This window comes from Mauremys reevesii, linkage group 1, assembly GCF_016161935.1.
Source record: "Mauremys reevesii isolate NIE-2019 linkage group 1, ASM1616193v1, whole genome shotgun sequence".
Classification (NCBI taxonomy): Eukaryota; Metazoa; Chordata; order Testudines; family Geoemydidae; genus Mauremys; species Mauremys reevesii.
In genome coordinates, this window is record NC_052623.1 from 200842715 (window position 1) to 200864230 (window position 21516).

General features: G+C 41.8%; 1 protein-coding gene across 9 annotated transcripts in view; it reads left to right on the forward strand.

Moving 5' to 3' along the window:
* The window catches only part of SENP7 (SUMO specific peptidase 7), an 82126-nt gene that overhangs the window by 55708 nt on the left and 4902 nt on the right, over nucleotides 1-21516 (forward strand). For 8 of the 9 annotated variants that reach the window (XM_039526235.1, XM_039526270.1, XM_039526278.1 and 5 more), the window contains 9 exons: nucleotides 3880-4169; nucleotides 5216-5352; nucleotides 7481-7597; nucleotides 9323-9442; nucleotides 11711-11803; nucleotides 13834-14051; nucleotides 14574-14623; nucleotides 18969-19009; nucleotides 19274-19342. In XM_039526235.1, the coding sequence (XP_039382169.1) occupies nucleotides 3880-4169; nucleotides 5216-5352; nucleotides 7481-7597; nucleotides 9323-9442; nucleotides 11711-11803; nucleotides 13834-14051; nucleotides 14574-14623; nucleotides 18969-19009; nucleotides 19274-19342 (1135 nt within the window). The remainder of the gene's footprint in view (nucleotides 1-3879; nucleotides 4170-5215; nucleotides 5353-7480; nucleotides 7598-9322; nucleotides 9443-11710; nucleotides 11804-13833; nucleotides 14052-14573; nucleotides 14624-18968; nucleotides 19010-19273; nucleotides 19343-21516) is intronic. The other variant, XM_039526241.1, reaches the window with a different exon arrangement.

Consider the following 21516-nt stretch of genomic DNA (forward strand, 5'->3'; position numbering starts at 1 on the left):
TTTGACTCATAAATGAGCAACCGCATGACCATTATTAAAACTATAGTGTCCGTAGTCCTTGAGATTCAGTAGTACTTCTAACCCATAAATGTGCTTTCTTCTATTTAAAGAGAGAATTTAGGGTAAGCATTAGCTTTTACGCATGGAATGGGAGTTTTGTAAAGTGAGACGTTGAGTGAGGCCTTGTCTACGCTAAGGAATTAGGTTGGTTTAACTATGTTGCTTGGAGGTGTGAAAAATCCATACTCCTGAGTGACGCATTTTTTAAACTGACCTAACCACTGCCATAGACAGTAGTAGAATTCTCCCCTCGACCTAACTACCGCCTCTTAGGGAGGTGGATTATCTATGCTGACGGGAGGAGTTCACTGAAGTGCTACAGCAGTGCAGCTGCAGCAGTGCCACTGCGTCGCTCTAGTGTTCTATGTGTAGAGGTACCCAGAGGGATCTAGGACCCTGCAAGGTGGGAGGGTCCCAGAGTTCAGGCTCCAGCCCAAGCCCAGAAGCCTACACTGCAGTTAAACAGCTCTGCAGTCCAAATCCCCCGAGCCTGAGTCAGTTGGCACGGGCCAGCCACGGATTTTTAATTGCAGTGTAGACTAGGGGATTATTCCGATTTTACAGAAACCGTTTTTTAAAACAGATTGTATAAAGTCGAGTGCACGCGGCCACACTAAGCACATTAATTCAGCAGTGTGCATCCATGTACTGAGGCTAGCGTCGATTTCCAGAATGTTGCACTGTGGGTAGCTATCCCGTAGCTATCCCATAATTCCCGCAGTCTCCCCCGCCCATTGGAATTCTGGGTTGAGATCCCAATGCATGATGGGGCAAAAACAGTGTCGCGGGTGATTCTGGGTAAATGTCGTCACTCAATCCTTCCTCCGTGAAAGCAACGGCAGACAATCATTTTGCGCCCTTTTCCCCTGGATTGCCCTGGCAGACGCCATAGCATGGCAACCATGGAGCCTGTTTTGCCTTTTGTCACTGTCACCAAATGTGTACTGGATGTTGCTGATAGAGGCGGTACTGCAGTGCTACACAGCAGCATTCATTTGCCTTTACAAGGTAGCAGAGACGGTTACCATCCCTATTGCACCGTCTGCCATTGTAAATTGGAGATGAGATGACAGTTATCAGTCTTTTTGCACCGTTTGCAATTGGAAATTGGCGATGACGGTTATCAATCCTTTTGTACCATCTGCTGCTGTCATGGGTGTTCCCGGCTGGCCTTGCTGAGGTCAGCCGGGGGCGCATGGACAAAAATGGGAATGACTCCCTGGGTCATTCCCTTCTTTATGTTTTGTCTAAAAATAGAGTCAGTCCTGCCTAGAATATGGGGCAAGTCTACTGGAGAACCAGAGAGCACAGCCGCTCCGGGTCAGAGCCCCAGAGGTCCCGCAGAAATGATGAGCTGTATGCCATTCACAGGGGGTGCCCCTGCAACAACCCCATCCGTTGCTTCCCTCCTCCCCCAACCCTCCTGGGCTACCATGGCAGTGTCCCCCCATTTGTGTGATGAAGTAATAAAGAATGCAGGAATAAGAAACACTGAGTTTTTATTGAGATAAAATGAGGGGGAGGCAGCCTCCAGCTGCTATGATAGTCCAGAGAGTACAGAATCTTCTTTAGACATGAAAGTGGGGGGGGGGGGGGGGGAGAACTGATGGAGCTCAGCCTCCAGCTGCTATGATGAGGACGGTTACCAAGCCTTTTGTACCGTCTGCCGGGAATGACCGGGAGTCATTCCCATTTTTACCCAGGCGCCCCTGGCCGACCTCACCGAGGCCAGCCAGGAGCACTCACGGGCTGATGAGGACGAAGGCTACCAGTCATTTTGCACCATCTGCCACCAGGAAGGGGATGCTGGTGTTCAGCGCTGCAGCACCCCGTCTACATGCAGTAGACGTAGGGTGACATTGAAAAAAGGCGAGAAACGATTTTTTTCCCTTTCGGGGGGGGGAGAAGGGTGTAAATTGACGACATACACCCGGGAAAATGTTTTTGACCCTTCAGGCATTGGGAGCTCAGCCAAGAATGCAAATGCTTTTCGGAGACTGCGGGGACTGTGGGATAGCTGGAGTCCTCAGTACCCCCTCCCTCCCTCCATGAGCGTCCATTTGATTCTTTGGCTTTCCGTTACCCTTGTCACGCAGCACTGTGCTGAGTCCCTGCTGTGGCCTCTGTCTATCATAGCCTGGAGATTTTTTCAAATGCTTTGTCATTTCGTCTTCTGTAACGGAGCTCTGATAGAACAGATTTGTCTCCCCGTATAGCGATCAGATCCAGTATCTCCTGTATGGTCCATGCTGGAGCTCTTTTTGGATTTGGGACTGCATCACCACCTGTGCTGATAAGAGCTCCACGCTGGGCAAACAGGAAATGAAATTCAAAAGTTCGCGGGGCTTTTCCTGTCTACCTGGCCAGTGCATCCGAGTTCGTATTGCTTTCCAGAGCGGTCACAATGGTGCACTGTGGGATACCGCCCGGAGGCCAATACCGTCGAATTGCGGCCACACTAACCCTAATCCGACATGGCAATACCGATTTCAGCACTACTCCCCTCGTCGGGGAGGAGTACAGAAATCGGTTTAAAGAGCCCTTTATATCGATGTGTGGACGGGTGCAGGGTTAATTCGGTTTAACACCACTAAATTCGGTTTAAGCGCGTAGTGTACACCAGGCCAGAGACAAGGTGGGTGAGGTAATGTCTTTTACTGGATCAATGTCTTGGTGAGAGAGACAAGCTTTTGAGCTACACAGAGCTCTTCTAGAAAACATAATGTCACAGCTAATAGAAGGCGGAACTGATTGTTTAGCATAAGTCATTAACACATATATCAAGGGGCCATTCAAGGTGAAATGGCCCAATAACATCCCTCCAGTCATGGAGGGGGTGGGGGAGAAAGGGAGGAGGGGGGGTGGGGAAGCACCATGGGGGGTAGAGGTTGTTAGTGGGATAAATTGTTGTAATAAGCCATAAATCCAGTGTCTCCCTTCAGTTCATGATTTTTAGTGTCCAGTAAAGTTATGAATTTAAGCTCCCAAACTCATCTTATGAAGGTGGTGTGTAGGTTTCCTTTGTCTATGAGGACTGAAAGATCAGATATAGATTGATCGCTTCGTGAAAAGTGTTCACCTATAGGTGATACGGTGTTCTTGTCTCTCATCATTTTCCTGTGTGAGTTCATTTGAGAGCATAGTGATTGTCTGGTTTCACCCACATAAGTGGTGTTGGGGCTTTTAGTGTACTGAATGAGGTGTACACCACATGTGGTAGGCATGTGTAGGACCCAGGGATCTTGAAGGATGTGTTATGGGGGGTGTTGATCATCTTAACAGTGGAAATATGTCTGCAGGTTTTGCATTTGTTCTGGCAAGGTCTGGTGCTTCTTTGAGTTGGTGTGTTCTGTCTGTGTGTAGCTTGCTTCTGATGATGAGGGTAGGGGAGTTGTTTGAAGGCCAGAAGAGGGGACTCGGGAAAGACTTCTTTCAGGATGTAGTCCCTATCAAGTACGGGTTGTAACTGAGTTAGGCATTCATGATGCCTAGATCTAGTAAGGCTAAATTGCTTAGGGAATTCACATGCATTGAAATTAATGGTAATTGTAAGTCTAATCCAGTAGGCAGTTGTGACTATCAGCCCAAATTATTTTGAGGCATTATTGTTTAATAGGAAACCTTAAGGAGGCACTATTAGGTTTTTTATGCTTGGCTGTTTTGTGCCTGTTAAATTTAATTTAAAACCTTTGAAAAGTAAATAACTTGTTTCAACAAATCAGTGCTATGATCTGACAATTATAGTCTATGCAACTATTGCTGAAGTTCTGCCATGTCTCGTCAGTCTCAGTTAATGCTCTGCCTTTTTTCTTCTTACAGCCAAATCTAGCGAATTTGTTTTCCTGGAACTCTTCCAACCGCTCACAGAAGGAGAACAGATTAAGCTGAATGAGATGATTGCAGAAGTGAGCAAGAAAAACAGGTCACCAGATCTCTCTGACTTCTTGTCTTGGAAGCAGGCATTACCTTTGTTTAAGGACTTGTCGCCTGAGGAAAGCTCCTTTATGAATTGTGGCCAGGCTTCATTTCAGCAGCAGACTCAGAAGGACAGCGCTCCAGTTCTTGTGAACCCCCTACCTGATTCATTGGAGTCAAGTCGCTTACTGCCGGTAGAGAAATCAAGCCATTTTCAGTTACCCATAGAAAATAAAAGTATCTGTATCCGTAGTTAAGAATCGATAATGTTTGTTAGTTTATCCTTCACAATGAGGCAATAGTTGCATTCTGTATTAAGTGCTAGATTGTCCCCTGTTAGGATGCACAGGAGGAGGGTTCAAGGGGCCCTCTGCCATGGTACAAAACCTATGCAAGAGCCAGCCAGACCATGCTTCTTGCGTTCAGAGAAGCACAAGGATCCCAGTCCCACCTTCTGCTTCTAGGTGTGCAAGCCATTGTAGGGCACTAGGTTTATTGCGCAGTCAGGCCCTGATATACCTCTCTTAGAGGGGAAAAATTGGAAGCTGAAAGTTCTGACATTTGGGGGATTGGTCAGTTCTATAATCAGACATATTTGTTCTCTTCAGTAACAATATTGGTATAGGAAGGGTGGGTTGGTCTGAGTACAAAACTAGAAGTCAAGAGTTCATCTGTTTTGCTCCCTGCTTTTGTGATGGCTTTGTAGCCTTTGCCCTGTCACTAAAGGCTTGATATGCCCAATAACTGCAGCTCCCATTGAAGCCAACGGGGTACTCAGCACCTCTGACATTCTAGCCTTATCCTTTCTGCTTCTATTTCTTTTTCAAAAAAGGTGGGGATAATACTGCCCAACTCACATGGCTGACTAATGTTTGTAAACCATTTTGAAGAGAAAAGTGCTATATAGGTGTCACCTATTCTTGTTGTCTATATGTGTGCTTTGGCTCATTTACCACTGAACTGGTGGCTCATTTACCAGGTGCATTTACCACTGAACTGCTTATGTTGCATGTAAGTGTTAAATTCTGTTTTTGCTAGCCAGCAGGTAGGTTTTCGCAGGAGAAGAAAGGGGACAAAATACGAAGATTTAATGAATAATGAATTAATTGAATAATAAATGAAGATTTATTATAGATAGCAAAATGTACTTAGGTTTGTTTTACGTCTAGCCTTTGCTGTGTGTTCACTTGTGTATAAAGATGATTTTTTTGTTTAGGTTTTTTCTTTTTCTTTCCACCAGCAGGAACCAAAAGCAAATGTCACCAAGCCAAGTTATGCTCTGTTGCAGAAGCAAAATGGTGGTTGTTATTCCATTGCTCTGTCATCTAAGTCAGATGATGAGTGGAAAGAAATAAGAGAAACTGGACCAGTTCGGAAGTATGTATGCTTTATTTAAATTATCAGTTAAATAAAAACCCATGATTGCAAATTACATAAGTAAATAGCCGGAATAAATTAATGATTTACTTGATGTTTGTAAATCACTTTGAGGTTTTTGGGTGAAAGGTGCTATGAAGTATTTTTACTGTAAGTTAACCAGATCTGCACTTTACTTCAGTCTCTCAGCTGTCATCACCAATGGGAGAGAAGCGGGTCTATGCTCCATGCATTAAAGTTAAGATCATTTCACTAAAAGTTAATATGTGAAGTAAGGGCTAAATCCTGTCCCAGTAAAACCCCCATTGATTTCAATGGGACCAGGATTTGGCTCTAAATAATGTTCTGTTTCACTGTAAACCACTGTTCCTTCTGTCATGTTTGAGCTATTTAGCTCCCTGAGTGTCTTAAGCCACATTATTTATCACAAGATCTTTTTTGTCAGTCAATACAGCAATTATAAAACAGTATGCAGCAATATATTAGAAGATAACTAGAACCAAGCTCCTACTGTATCTATGTCTGCTCTCAATATTAAATGGCAGATTTTTGTTAGTTGCATTTAAGGCCCTATGGAATTATTAATATTGATGCAGTTTATTACCATGGCACTAATTCAACCATAAATATCTTTATTAAATCCAAATGGTATTTATATAATTGCTTTAAACATGCCTAAAAATCCTAAATAATAAGCAATTTACTACATCCAAATAGTAACAAAACATTCACAGGCATTTAATTAAGATACTTCAATTTGGGCTAACCCTGGGGTGCTTCAACCCATATTGGTTAGCTCAAACTTTGTCAGGCAGATATTAGCAACGAACCTTGAAGAGTTTACGCTTATGCCCTTAACAAACAAGTGATGTCATTGCAAATTATTGGACCTTAGCTAAGGCCAGATGAAGTAGTTTCTTACATAACCAATTAATTTATTGCATGTAGAACCCAGTTAACAGTATTTTATTTTGATTTCTTTAGTCCAAACCTTAAATAATGTTCAATACTTAAATACTGGTATTTCAAAGGGTTACTATAAGTCTTAACACAACAGCTCTTCTTTTTCATTATTTTATCCTTTTTCTTCACAGGCTTTCAGCTTGTAACTCATGCTAATATCCCAACTCAATTTGAAACCATAGTTCACCTACTTCTAACATGGGCCAGTATTCCTACACACACTCCATTTTAGCTGAAAGTTTAACACTGTTTTGTTTTTGTATGAGAGATTAAAAGTGGAAATGGCGAGTTTAGAAAGCCACTGTTTTAGCGGCTTTTATAGAAAGCTACTGAAATCTGAGAAACGTGTATCTGCCTGCCATATGCTTTTACATGGGACACATAAGGGACAAGATTTTATAGATGGCTTTAGTTGCATACAAAACCAGAATACCGATACTTCATTTCCCCTGATTTTTGGAAACTGTCAGTTTCAGTCATTTCTGTGTATTATTGACTCAGGTTTTGCAGTGTCACATGTGAAATATTACTGAAGTAGTGCAAATACTCAATTTTACACATGTATGATAGTGTTAGGAACAGACTACCAATATAATTCCAAGTGTTTAATTAGAGTCACTGTGAAAGTACATAGATTGAGCAAAAGTGCTCTCATTCTTTAGAACATTTCCATGGATGAGGTCATTCTAATGACACATTCCCTATTCCTATTATTTCATCATTCCCTTTCAAAGCATGTATTAGTTTAAGTTCTTTGTAATTTTCTGCCAAATGCTGCACACTTTGTATTGATCACAAAAGATCTTGGATGCATATATTGGAATCCATAGCAGTGGTTAATGTGTCAGGCTCAAACAGTGAAGAAACGGTGGAGATTTGTCAGGTCTTCATTAAGTGTGAACTTCATAGTAGCTGTGTGAAGAGATGGGAGTGAGGATAACTGGACAAGTAGAATCATTTATATATTAGGAGCATGTCAATACATCTGCTTGAACTAGCATAAAACAGTCCATAAAGATTTTTGCTTAGATAATGTACATCTATGATTCACCCTTGTATTATTTCACCACCTTCTGAGCCATAATTTCATGGGCATTAGGAATTTTTTGTAAGTGACTTGTTAAACCACAGCTCATCTTGTTATAACATCACTTTTGCTTTCTAGTTTGATTGTTTATCCTCCCCCTCCCACAAAAGGAGGACTGGGTGTCACAAGAGAGGATCTAGAGTGTCTAGAGTATGGAGAATTCCTCAATGATGTCATCATTGACTTCTATCTTAAGTAAGTAATAAAAGGGAGGAATAAGAATCATTTTGATGTTAATCTATTTTTGAATGAAACCTAAAATGGCGATCTCTAAACAGTCTGTGATTATTACACAGAGCAAAGACTTGGCTTAATTCCAATTTGGTTGTTATTTTTAGCCCAGCTATATTCCCCTGCAGTTAAAGTTGGCTGGATTTCATTCTTCACTTCTCCCCAAAGATACTGTTGTATATTCTAGATAGAGCAAAATAGCTGCAGTGTTTCCACTCCAGAAATGAACGTACACCTCTACCTCAATATAACACTGTCCTTGGGAGCCAAAAAATCTTACCGCATTATAGGTGAAACCGTGTTATATTGAACTTGCTTTGATCCACCGGAGTGCACAGCCCTGCCCCGCCCCCCCTCCCCCCGCCGGAGCACTGCTTTACCGCGTTATATCCAAATTTGTGTTATATCGGGTGGCGTTATATCGAGGTAGCGGTGTACTTTAATGGTGAGTGAAGTAGGGTTGCCAGGTGCCTGATTTGCTGCCAGAAAGTCTGGTCGAAAAGGGGACGTGACACCTCTGGTCAGCACTGCTGACCAGGCCATTAAAAGTCCTGTCAGTGGCACAGCAGGGCTAAAGCAGGCTCCCTGCCTGCCTTGGCTCCTCATGACTCTTGGAAGCAGCGGCATGTCCCCCTTCCGGCTCCTAGGCATAGGAGCAGCCAGGGGTCTCCGCACGCTGCCCCTGCCCCAAGCGTCAGCTCTGCAGCTCCCATTGGCCAGGAATCGTGCCCCCAGCCCTGATCCCTCTCTCACCCTCCAAACCCGTCGGTCCCAGCCCAGAGCACCATCCTGCACCCCATAGCCCACACCCCAGCTGGAGGTTCCAGCGTTCAGGAATTGCTAGTGGGAGTGTGGGCTTTTATGCATCCTGCCACCTTTCAGGAGTTGCCTGAAATAGAGCAATGCTTTACAAAGCCCACATTGCCTTCTGCCATTTTTTCTGGAGTACCCTGAAGTGCTGACTCAAACCTGAGCAGAATCCTGGTCATCTGCAGAGCATGTTCAAGACTCACCTTTGTTTGTTTGGGAAAGTCTTGCTGCAGTAACTGTGTAAGCGAGAGCATAGCAATCAACAATTTCTAACCTTGGGGGGGAGAGAGGGAAGCAAAGTGTAGCATCCACGTGAATATTTTGATACATAGGGCTTTGCTGAAGAATAGTGTTCTGTGATAAACTAAAAATAAATTCTGTAGCAGGGTACCTGGATTCTGCAGCAGCTTAATTTTAATTTAAAAAACTGAAGGGTTTTACTTAGTGAATTAACTATGAAGTTGAATAATAAAGTTGTAATGAATGGGACAATACATACCTTTAACCTGTTGTTTCATACTCTTTGCAGGCTTGTTTGACAGTTGGTTCATATTTTCAAGCTTATTTTAGTAGAAACTTAATTATTTAAATATGAAAGCATTGATTGTGGAGCACAAATCTCAGGGAGAGGGTAGGTTCAGTGGAGCTGTGCTCTTAATAACTGTGTTTGGCACTTAGATACTAATGTGATAACCATCCATATACAATTAAAATAGGTTAGATAGAAAATTTTGGCATGGCTAGCAGCTATGAAGATAACTGATTACAAAATGTAAGATAACCCTGATGTATCTTAATATTTTTATGAAGATTATGTTGTTGAGGGGGCAGGTAATTTCCACATAAAGTAAAAAGCTGCATTTGTTCTTTCTTTGGTAGATATCTCTTGTTGGAGAAAGCACCAAAGCAGCTTGCTGAGCGGTCGCATATTTTTAGCAGCTTCTTCTATAAGTGCCTGACCAGGACAGGAAAGAACTCTGAAGAAGATCCCAAACTGTCGTAAGTTCACTTGCAGATGCCGTAATGTCACTGTTTACAAGTAAAGAATTTGTTACATTAACAGACCAGTACTGACAGTAATGGTTTTAATTAGAAGGGAGAAGAAACACATTAGTAATATACAGTGTTCTCCTGTTAGGAATGTTTTCCATGGATCACTCATAATCTTCAATAAAGTGTCCTTTGGCATGTAGTATTCTGAGTGTTCTCAGATCTTCCAGATATGCTGCAAGTCCACAGTTTAGGTTTGCAGTCATAGGATGGTAATGGTGGATTTTATTAAAGTTTGTCTGTGATGGACATTTGATTATAAATACGAACAGTGCTTTCGCTTTCCTCCAGATTATTTTTTCTGAGTCTGGAATATAATATGCCTTCACTTAGTTTGATTACCCCTCTGTTGAAGATTCATACAATTTGGCAGGATGGACCTCAGTTTTTTCATTGTTCTTTTTAAGCATAGCACATACAGCTACTCCCTTTATTTAGTAAGGTCACATGGTAATCACATGGTTTTTTTGTGAGAGAAGATTTCATGTTGTGTAAGGGCAGTTCTCTGATGTGGAGTCAGATTCTTTCCTGAGAAGTCAAGTTCTCTGAAATTTGCTGTACCTGGCTGAGGAAATTGCCCTCTTGGTTTATTGAGGATGAAATTTCTCTCTCCTAACATACCCACGCACAAAATAGCCAAGTTGCTGTGTAACTTACTTCCTCTCCAGATCCCAGGGCGACTGGAAGACTGCAGTGTAGTCCCTTCACAGGTACTATTCCTGCCTATGGATTTTAGTAGGACCCCTTCCCACTGCATGCTTCCTGTGCTCATTTTGAGCTGCACATTAGTGGATCCTATAGCCCCTCCCCTAACCTGCCCCCAAACCTTCTCTTTATGTTGGTCTGTGCATAGTCAGCACAGCAATACGCAGGGGGTGCAGAGTTGTTCCATCCCCTTCCTCAGCACTTTCTCCGTACCTTTGCACAGACACTGCCACAGTGCAGGTTGTAATACAGATGGCTTCTGGAACAGGGTGTATTTCACTCAGTTGACTAATATGTAGCACTTCACAAATTATTCAGTAGTTTTCCCATCATCCTGTGCTAAATTAGAAAACCTGAATTTTTTTTTGACAGTCTCCCTTAAAAATTGAACTCTATTTTTTTTACTGTAAATTGGAGAGGAGGTATAGTCTAGTAGTTCAAGCACAGAACCAGGAAAGATCTGTGTTCTATTCCTGGCTCTTCCACAATGTGTGAACTTGGGCAAGGAACTTGCATTCTGTTGCTTAGATTTTCGCCTCCTATAAAATGGAGTTAGTCAATAATACTGGTCTTCAAAAGGGGTGTTGTGAAGTTTAGTTCATGAATGTTTGTTTGTAAATCATTAAAGATCCTTGGTTAGAAATTGTTACAGAAGCCCATAATATCACCATCTTCCATGGGCAATTGCTTGGTGCAGGAGTTAGTGGATGAGGTTCTATTGCCTGTGTTATGCAGGAGGTCAGATTAGAAGATCATAAAGGTCCTTTCTGGCCTTAAAATCTATGCATAACCTAGCTCAAATAAGTTGAACTGAAAAGACTCAGACAATTACTCAGTATACAGATCAGTCCACCTGTTCTGTAAGTGACTTCTCATAGATTCTTGATGAGGTGTTTTGCCAGCCTCTGCATCTCCCCTCTCTAACTGCTCTTGAGATTTTTTTAAAAAATGGACTTCTTTAAGGTGGGAAGCAGTAGAGTTTATTGGAGAGCTAATTTCCAGCCTGCCACTTTTGTGGGCACATTAATAATGTTCAGTGCATTTAAATACATTCCCTTTAAAGACGTTTAAATTGGCAGAGCCCTTCTTTTCAGACACAGAAAAAGTAATTATTCCAAAATATTTGCTTTGATTTGGTTTTAAGTTAACACAGCTGTATTGCCAACCCTAAGCATTCAGAAATCATGAGTCTGGCCCCAAAAATCATGACACTTAAAAAAAGATATTAAGAGTTCATTTTATTTACATTGTGGGTTTTGACTTTGAGCATACAGTGAGGGTGGGAGATCACATGTTCAAAATTTTCTCTGCAACAGGGAAGTCTGGGAACATTTTTTCCATGTCAGCTGAGAGTCTCACATAATTGCATGACTCCAGTACCTGTGGATTTATGAGGAACACCACGTATTGCAAAATTTGCGATCAGTGTTGCCAATGTTCATTAACTTAAGTCCTTCAGGAGAAAAACCCAAAGAAACAAACCAACGGTAATTGTTGTTTTTGTATTCACAGAGTGGCACAAAGAAGACATAAAAGAGTAAGAACGTGGACTCGACATATAAACATCTTTAATAAAGATTATATCTTTGTGCCTGTTAATGAGGAGTAAGTATGACACACACACACTTTTTTGAAACAGTTTTTTGTGGGGCCATTTTCTGAATCTTAAAATTTCAAAGATTTGAAATTTATTCTTGAAGGGAGCACTGAAATATCCATGGTCCAATATTTTATGATCCACCAGCAATAGAAATAAGTGCCACTAGAAAGTTAGGGATTCCTGATCCTAGATAGATTTAAAGCACTAAACACCATACAGTCTATCTAGATCAGGGGTGGGCAAACTTTTTGGCCTAAGGGCCACATGGGGAATAGAAATTGTATGGTGGGCCATGAATGCTCACAAAGTTGGCATGAGGGAGGGGGTGTGAGAGCTCTAGGGTGGGGCTGAGGATGAGAGGTTTGTGGTGCAGGAGGGTGCTCTGGCTGGGATCAAGGAGTTTGGAGAGCGGGAGGGGGATTAGGGCTGGGGCACAGTGTTCGGGTGTGGGGAGAGGCTCAGGAGTACAGGCTCCAAGTGGCGCTTACCTGAAGCAGCTCCCAGAAGCAGTGGCACGTCCCTTCTCCGGCGCCTACACGGAGGTGTGGCCAGGTGGCTCTTCACGCTGCCACATCCACAGGCACCGCCCGTGCAGCTCCCATTGGAGTGCTGGAGGTGGCCACTGGAGTGCGTAGGAGCTGGAGGAGTCCATACCGCGGCTTCTGGGAGCCGCGTGGAGTGGCCCCTGACCCTGTGCCCCAGCTAGAGCACTGGAGTGGGGTCGAGCCACGTGGTGAGGCCCACCACCCAGGACCCTGGCTGGAGAGCCAGAATGGCCCCTGACCCAGCACCCCGGCTGGAGCGCCAGAGTGGGGCCGAGCTGCATGGTGCAGCCCCCGACCCAGCGCCCTGGCTGGAGCACCGGAGCAGGGCACGCCCAGATCCCGCTCCCCAGCGGGAGCTCACGGGCCACCTTAAAACGACTCTGGCCCATGGGCCGTAGTTTGCCCACCCCAATCTAGATGTAGAGCCCACATTTCCGGTGGTGTAACAGATTAGTCTCTAACTCTACCAATTTAGGAGATTGAATAAAATGTCATAATTGAAGTGGGGTAGTAATCTAAACAGTAATCTAAATAGTTTTAGGGTGTGCTCTCATTATGTACCAGGGTTAGAAATGCTTTGGTTGATCAGTACAAACACTCCCAGGATTGTTAAGCCTTTCCACGTACAGATACTGGCTTGTTGGTCAGCAAGAAAATAATTACATAGACTCTGAGTTTAAAAGTAAAATAAAGAGCAATCCTATTTGTTGTGCAGAAAATATAATTAGTTAAAATAAAGTTCTCCAAATTTTGCATCTCATGTGCATCTGGTTTGAAGAAAGATATTTCCTTGCCTCCAGTAAGGTCTTTGCTTTGTCGGTTTTTATTGTAGAAAGGGTTTTATTCTTAGGCGGGTTTTTTTTTAGTTGACATTATATACCCTATGAACTTGGGTACTTTCCTGTAAGCAGTCCCCTGTAGAACAATACATAGTACTGCAGTACCGGAATCAATATATGGGCCTGATTCTACACTGCCCCGCACCATGGAGATCCCATTGAACTTGATAAGTGACGTCAGTGGAAGTTATGTATACAAAAGAGCAGCTGCAGAGTGAGGTCATCTAAATGTGTTCAGGTTGGTGGAATATATTGTGGACTATATCCATGTTTTCATACCTGGCACTGATAATTTGATTAGGGGATCCTTGAGGTTTTTGTTTTGGTTGGTTGTTTTATTTCGTTTGCAGGGAGTGTGTGTTGAGAACCAGAAAGGAGAAGTACTTGAGAACCAGGAAAGTGAGAATTATCTTTGCAACAGTGTCCTGCTGCAGAGGCAAAAATGAGTAGGAGGATATGTGTATCATTGTGCTCTTCTAAATGAGCATCATAAAGGTCAGAACTCAGAGACACTACAGTGGAGCAACAATGCATTAGTTCTGTTAGCTCACTAGTACCAAAGGCTTTCCACAGTTTTTAAAGGACTCTTGAATACTCAATTGCTGACCTCTTTTTATTTTTTTTTATTTTTCCCTCTCATCCCTATGGCAGGTCTCACTGGTACATTGCAGTTATTTGTTTTCCTTGGTTAGAAGAAGTGGTATATGAGGACTGTCCAAATCAGGGGTCACTGCAGTCCCAGACTCGGCAATCCCCACTTCAGGCCGAAAAGAAGAGAGAAACAGTTAGAGCCAACACAGTGCTGGTCTTCAATGATAACTGGAAGAATAAAGAAGAACTGGATGTAAAGAGCAATCTGCACTCAGAAGGTAGTGGAGTTTTTTAAGAGAAAATGATGAAAAACAGTTAGCTTCAGTAATACCTGAATGCTTTAATGAGGCACTTATCAAAGAAAACTGAATCCTTTGCAAGACTGATGTAGTGGATTTTTAGGTTACCATATATAGTAAAATTTCCTGATATATTAGGGGCTGTATTGTGTTCTTGATGCCTGTGTGCAACTTTCTTAGACATGAATGGAAGTGGCATGTGCAGATCCAGCGCATGAAATAGTCCTAAGTGAGGTTTCCATACTAGGATCCTGGTCGAACTCCAATCAAAGTCAATGAAAAATCTCTCATTGATTTCAGTGCGAGTTGGATCAGAACCCTAGTGAAGTCCTTCAGCAATATTCAGCCATTCAGACATGCTTGTACCAAAGGGAACTAAAGCTAGCTTATGCTCATGCCGTCTTCTTTACAATGCAGATAGAGCCATTGATCAAGAGATGCAAATATTTCAGCCAACAAATAGAAAATAATTCTTGTTTTCAATTTACTGTCTCACACTAGGTAAAGATCATCATGCTTCGTCTCCAAACTTGGAGTCAAATCATTATGAAGTAAGTACTTTTTTGTACCGGTAAGGAAGAAACTGTGAAGTCTTGAATGGCAATCTGACACTGTCAGATTAAAACTATCTGCTTAATGTCCCTTTAGGTAAACAATAACAAGTAGCGGTGTATATTGACTGTACTGGACAAGGACATGCTTGGGTTTTATTTTTGCTTTGCATAACTAGACTACTTGAATGTCACTGCTTTAAAATAAAATTACATTTTTGTAAAATTGACCTGACCCCTACGATCCTACTTCATATTTGCCATCAGGCTCTTCATTAGCAAAGTAGGTTGACTTCCAAGAGAAGTAAATTACATGTGAGGAGGGTAATAATTTCCATTAATGTTTTTAACAGCTCAACCGTGTAAAATTTTACTCTCACAGAGCAATTTTTTTTTTTACATTGAATAAAATATAATGATTTGTTTCATTATCAATGTCTAGCGAAGAGCAAAGGAGTATGTGTTCTATCTGGGCTGGTAAATTTGCACGACTGTTTTGCAAGGTTTACAATCTGTATCTGAACCAGTTATGTTTTTAGGCTGGGTTATTGCTTTCATAGTATCTGAGACATGTTTCCCTATAGCTTTTTGATTCTGCATCTTCTGAGCCCAATCTTGAGCTGCTGGGCTCTGCTTGTTCTTTTAAAAATTGACAGGGGGGTAATGGAAGATGAGCTTCTTTATGAATCAGAAGTGTCTTTAGGATGGTTGGGTTCTACAAAACTATCACCTCTGGGACTGGCAGGGAGAGCAAAATGAGGGGGAAAAAATGCAGGCAGGCAGATGTTTGTTGATTTTAAGAAAGGGTATGGGCTAGATTGTGGCTCAGTCTAATGCAGCTGCAGAAAGGATTGAAAGGGTGTAAACTCCTCCCATTCTCCCCCCGCCCCCATGTGACTACATAGGACTTGGTCAGAACTAGAGTCTGGGCACAAGATGGAAAGCAGAGGCTGAGCGCCTGGTACTCATAAGAACATAAGAAAGGCCGTACCGGGTCAGACCAAAGGTCCATCTAGCCCAGTATCTGTCTACCAACAGTGGCCAATGCCAGGTGCCCCAGAGGGAGTGAACCTAACGGGCAATGATCAAGTGATCTCTCTCCTGCCATCCATCTCCATCCTCTGATGAACAGAGGCTAGGGACACCATTCTTACCCATCCTGGCTAATAGCCATTTATGGACTTAGCCACCATGAATTTATCCAGTCCCCTTTTAAACATTGTTATAGTCCTAGCCTTCACAACCTCCTCAGGTAAGGAGTTCCACAAGTTGACTGTGCGCTGTGTGAAGAAGAACTTCCTTTTATTTGTTTTAAACCTGCTGCCTATTAATTTCATTTGGTGATCCCTAGTTCTTGTATTATGGGAATAAGTAAATAACTTTTCCTTATCCACTTTCTCAACATCACTCATGATTTTATATACCTCTATCATGTCCCCCCTTAGTCTTCTCTTTTCCAAACTGAAGAGTCCTAGCCTCTTTAATCTTTCCTCATATGGGACCCTCTCTAAACCCCTAATCATTTTAGTTGCTCTTTTCTGAACCTTTTCTAGTGCTAGAATATCTTTTTTGAGGTGAGGAGACCACATCTGTACACAGTATTCGAGATGTGGGCATACCATGGATTTATATATTCATGGCAATAATATATTCTCAGTCTTATTCTCTATCCCCTTTTTAATGATTCCTAACATCCTGTTTGCTTTTTTGACTGCCTCTGCACACTGCGTGGACATCTTCAGAGAACTATCCACGATAACTCCAAGATCTTTTTCCTGACTCGTTGTAGCTAAATTAGCCCCCATCATGTTGTATGTATAGTTGGGGTTATTTTTTCCAATGTGCATTACTTTACATTTATCCACATTAAATTTCATTTGCCATTTTGTTGCCCAATCACTTAGTTTTGTGAGATCTTTTTGAAGTTCTTCACAATCTGCTTTGGTCTTAACTATCTTGAGTAGTTTAGTATCATCTGCAAACTTTGCCACCTCACTGTTTACCCCTTTCTCCAGATCATTTATGAATAAATTGAATAGGATTGGTCCTAGGACTGACCCTTGGGGAACACCACTAGTTACCCCTCTCCATTCTGAGAATTTACCATTAATTCCTACCCTTTGTTCCCTGTCCTTTAACCAGTTCTCAATCCATGAAAGGACCTTTCCTTTTATCCCATGACAGCTTAATTTACATAAGAGCCTTTGGTGAGGGACCTTGTCAAAGGCTTTCTGGAAATCTAAGTACACTATGTCCACCGGATCCCCCTTGTCCACATGTTTGTTGACCCCCTCAGAGAACTCTAATAGATTAGTAAGACACGATTTCCCTTTACAGAAACCATGTTGACTATTGCTCAAGAGTTTGTTTTTCTATGTGTCTGACAATTTTATTCTTTACTATTGTTTCGACTAATTTGCCCGGTACCAATGTTAGACTTACCGGTCTGTAATTGCCGGGATCACCCCTAGAGCCCTTTTTAAATATTGGCGTTACATTAGCTAACTTCCAGTCATTGGGTACCGAAGCCGATTTAAAGGACAGGTTACAAACCTTAGTTAATAGTTCCGCAACTTCACATTTGAGTTCTTTCAGAACTCTTGGGTGAATGCCATCTGGTCCCGGTGACTTGTTAATGTTGAGTTTATCAATTAATTCCAAAATCTCCTCTAGTGATACTTCAATCTGTGACAGTTCCTCAGATTTGTCACCTACAAAAGCCTACTTTCCTCTTGAAAGTAAGTGGATGAGAAGGGGAAGGGAGTAGGAGTCATGTCTGTGTACCTGCCCCAGGCACCAGCCAATAGAACTGGTTGGATGCAAGGGACGGTAATATAATGTATGGCTAGTAATGGTCTGATGCAGTATAGTCTCCCAAACCTGAAACAGGAGCTCTGGAGAAATGACCCAGAGAGGCGTGTCTGAGTCACGGTTCTTTCCACAGTTTCTTCTGGGCCATTCACTCCCTCTTTGAGAGTAAACTCTCCATATAACCCTTAGTGCTTCTTCAAGTGATGGTCCCTCTGTGTATTCCACATATGAGTGTACATGTGCACCATGCACCTGAGTCCAGAAAATTTTAGTAAGCAGTGTCCGTTGGTCTGCACACATCCAATGGAATTCCTTGTGCTCTGAACCAAGGGTGTAAAGGCCAGTGAGGACTGATGCCTCTCCAGTTCTTTCTTTCTGCTGCATGGCTTGAGTCAGAATCCCACGTCTGCTTCGACCTTCCTCTTCTGTAAACCTGTGAATACAATTTGTAAATTGTTTAATGGCCTAATATTTTAGTGTTTTTATAGTTAGTTTAGTTACTTCCCACCCCAGTGAGCTTCTTCCTACAAAGAGGGACTATGCCAAGAGTTTCTGGGTTCAAGAACTCTCTCTCCTATTCACAGCCACAAGCTCTGCCTCATATCACCATCAAGTGCAGCATCTGCCTCTCTGCTCCTCCCTGAACTCGGGAGGAATGAATTTGCCATCTGCGGAGGTACTTACCTGTAGCTGAAGGTTCTTTGAGATGCATGGTCCCTATTTGTATTCCACTACTGCCCTTCATTCCTGCTGCTACAGACCATCTCTAGATTCATGGTAAGAAAAAGAGCTGGAGAGGCATCGGTCCACGCTGTCCTTTATGCCCTCGGCTCAGAACATGAGGAGTTCCACTACGTAGGTGCAGACCAAAGGATACTGCTTATTAAAAATGTCCATGTGTAGAATACAGATAGGGACCACACATCTCGAAGAACCTCCAGTTACAGATAAGTAACCTCCAGTTCTTGTTGGTGGCAGTTAGAGTAGAAAATATTTAAAAAGGAAGTAGTTACCTTGAAAATCTCACTAATTTGAAAAAGATTTCCCTGTTATAGTACCTAAAATTAGTAGAAAAGAAGTTAGTGGAAAAAAAAGTTTCTCTAAAGTTTCTCTTTTTTTCAGTGTTTACTTTGTACATTTGACAGCACTTTGTGGGGTTTTCTTGATTCCCCAGTATACTACTTAGCTAGTCAGTTTCTCTCTTTATGAAATGATCGCTGTAAACATCAACAGGGGAGCAGCAAAAACATTGGTTGTTTTTTTTTTTAAAAAAGGATTTTTTTAAAAACAAGAAATATTATTTGAGTCCTCTGTTAGAAATTTATCATTTCAAAGTTCATGTTGAAGTCGCTTTTTGGTTTATCTCTCAGCGAAATGCATTAATATTTGATTGCTTTGAATATATCATAGTTTCAGTTTCTTGATCACTTTGTTACATATTAATTTATCCCATCAGATGTCACCTAATAAAAATATAAAGTCATTTTATGCTTTTTCTGGATACAGCTTGTAAAATGTATTTTATGTTTTTCAGAGCTCTTTAAGTAATTGCAAATTAAAGAAAGTTTGTAAAAGGTAGGTTTATGCTTTCATAATAATGTCACAACACTTTAAGTTTCCATATTCAGCAATTTGGCAGCAACACTGAGCACTTGATTCAGCTTTACACATAATAAGGGTTACCTTTAAAGGTGCTTTGTTCAGGTTTCCCCATTGATTCCTTGACCTTTCTACTCATATTACCACTGAAATTAAGTCACAAAATAAAAACCTCTTTTTGGCACTCAACTAATATGCCTAATGAAAGATTACGCTGATTTTTGTTTTTGCTGTCAACAGGCCTTGTATACTCATCTTGGATTCTTTGAAAGCAGGTTCTCTGCAGAACACAGTTCAAATCTTGAGAGAGTAAGTAACAGTTTTATTCTTGTGTTAGATGGGGACATTATCAAAGCAGATTTTAGACCCAAAATGTATGACTTACATTCTTTCAAAAAAATGTGCAAAACCTAAGAAAAGTTTCCAGGTTTTATTTAAAAACAAAACAGCCTGCAATGCAAACGTCTGTTGTTCAGTTGTAAACATCTCTCTGCAGGATTGACACAATTACAGGCCTGCTTCAATATCCTAACTAAATGTAGTGCAAAAAGGGAAAAAAGTGAGAGGTATGCTAGACTTTAATAAATAAATAAATAAATCTTCATTTCAGTTATCCAAGGTGTTGTGATAATGCAGACCAGGAGTGTTGTTGTGTAATTCTTTTAAACCTGAAAGTGTTCTTTCTGAATGGCCAGTTTTCAAAGAGTAGCCTTCAGTTTTGTGAGTGTACAATTACAACATTTCAATAGCATGCAGTTACTGCATTTTTGCAGACAGATTAAATATGAAACCTGATTGAAGGTGGCTAAAAATTTGGTATTACTATTTTAGTCAGATTAAAATATTAGTAGCTGTCTTCTAAAGCAAGAATAAGAACAGCCCTGAAATGTTGTATGCAAACTCAGTGCCCATATATAAAAGTACTTAGGGGAAATATAAATGTATACAATTTAAAAATGAGCATATTCTCAAGTTGTTGTCTTGAGTTGGAGTAGTAACTTGAGCTCAGTGAGAACAAAAGCACTTATTGTAATTATCTGTATGGAAGAAAACTTGATGAAGAATCCTTGGTGTCGCCCTTTCAACCCCAAGCATTGCAACGTCATTCTTTGAGTATTAGAGGGGTAGCTGTGTTAGTCTGGATCTGTAAAAGCAGTAAAGAGTCTTGTGGCACCTTATAGACTAACAGACGCTTTGGAGCATGAGCTTTCGTGGGTGAATACCCACTTCGTCGGATGCACGTCACATGCATCTGACGAAGTGGGTATTCACCCACGAAAGCTCATGCTCCAAAGCGTCTGTTAGTCTATAAGGTGCCACAAGACTCTTTGATTCTTTGAGTAGTGTTGCGTAGAGCAAATGACTTTAACATAGCATACAAAAAAATCTTTTTTGAATCTGTGCCCTATTATAATATTAAGTACTTGGGGCCAACTGGAATGTGGTTCTTGTTTTTTATTGTGTTTAATGAAAAGAGCAAAATGCAGAAGAGCTAATAAAAATGGTCAGTGATGGAGACTCCATCATGACCCCTGGTAAATTGTTCGGGTGGTTAAAAACAGTAATTAATTGTTGCAACAATTTACGAAGTGTTGTGGTGGAGTCTCCATCACTGACTCTTTATAAATCAAGATTGGATGTTTTCTTTAGGCATTATTTTGGGGTAGTTTTACGGCCTAGGTGGTCAGACTAGATGATCACAATGGTCCTGCTGGCCTTGGAAGGTACAAATCTGAGAATAGCATACAGAGAACATCCACCATGTGTAAATCTGTCCCTGGTCACACAGTGTGTTCAGAGCAGTCCAAGGTCCGTGAATTTTGCAACACTATCTTCTCGGTCTTCTCCCTGTCCTGGGACATGCAGAGGGCTGTGCAGAGTTCTGCCTAGGTCTAGGGATCTGTGTGTGTGGAGGGAGAAGGTGGTGTAGCAAATATCCTCCTACAATCCTGTCAGACTCCTGTTCAGGAATAAGTCTGGCAGTGTAGCTCCCTTTGTGCATGGAATTTTCCTGTTCAAGGAAGTCCAAGGGTTGCTTGCTGCTGACAGGACAAATCTTCTAAGTATGTTTCTACTGGAGCATAGAGACAGTAAGCCAGAGGAGGGCTGCAGGGGACCAGGAAGTAGGTTTAGTGCTGTGATTTTCAAACTTTTGTACTGGTGATTCCTTCCACACAGCAAGCCTCTGAGTGCAACCCCCCCTTATAAATTAAAAACACTTGTTTATATATTTAACACCATTATAAATGCTGGAGGCAAAGCAGGGTTTGGGTTGGAGGCTGATGGCTCATGACCCCCCATGTAATAACCTCATGACCCCTGAGGGGTCCCGACCCCCCAGTTTGAGAACCCCTAGTTTAGTGCAAGAGGTTTCCTATGGAGTCTGGCATCTGTGAGGTTTGGGAGCTGCATCCCTGGCTTCTTCCAGTCAGGGGAGGCAAAGCTCCTCACATTCACACCCAATGTTAGAATTTGGAGGAATC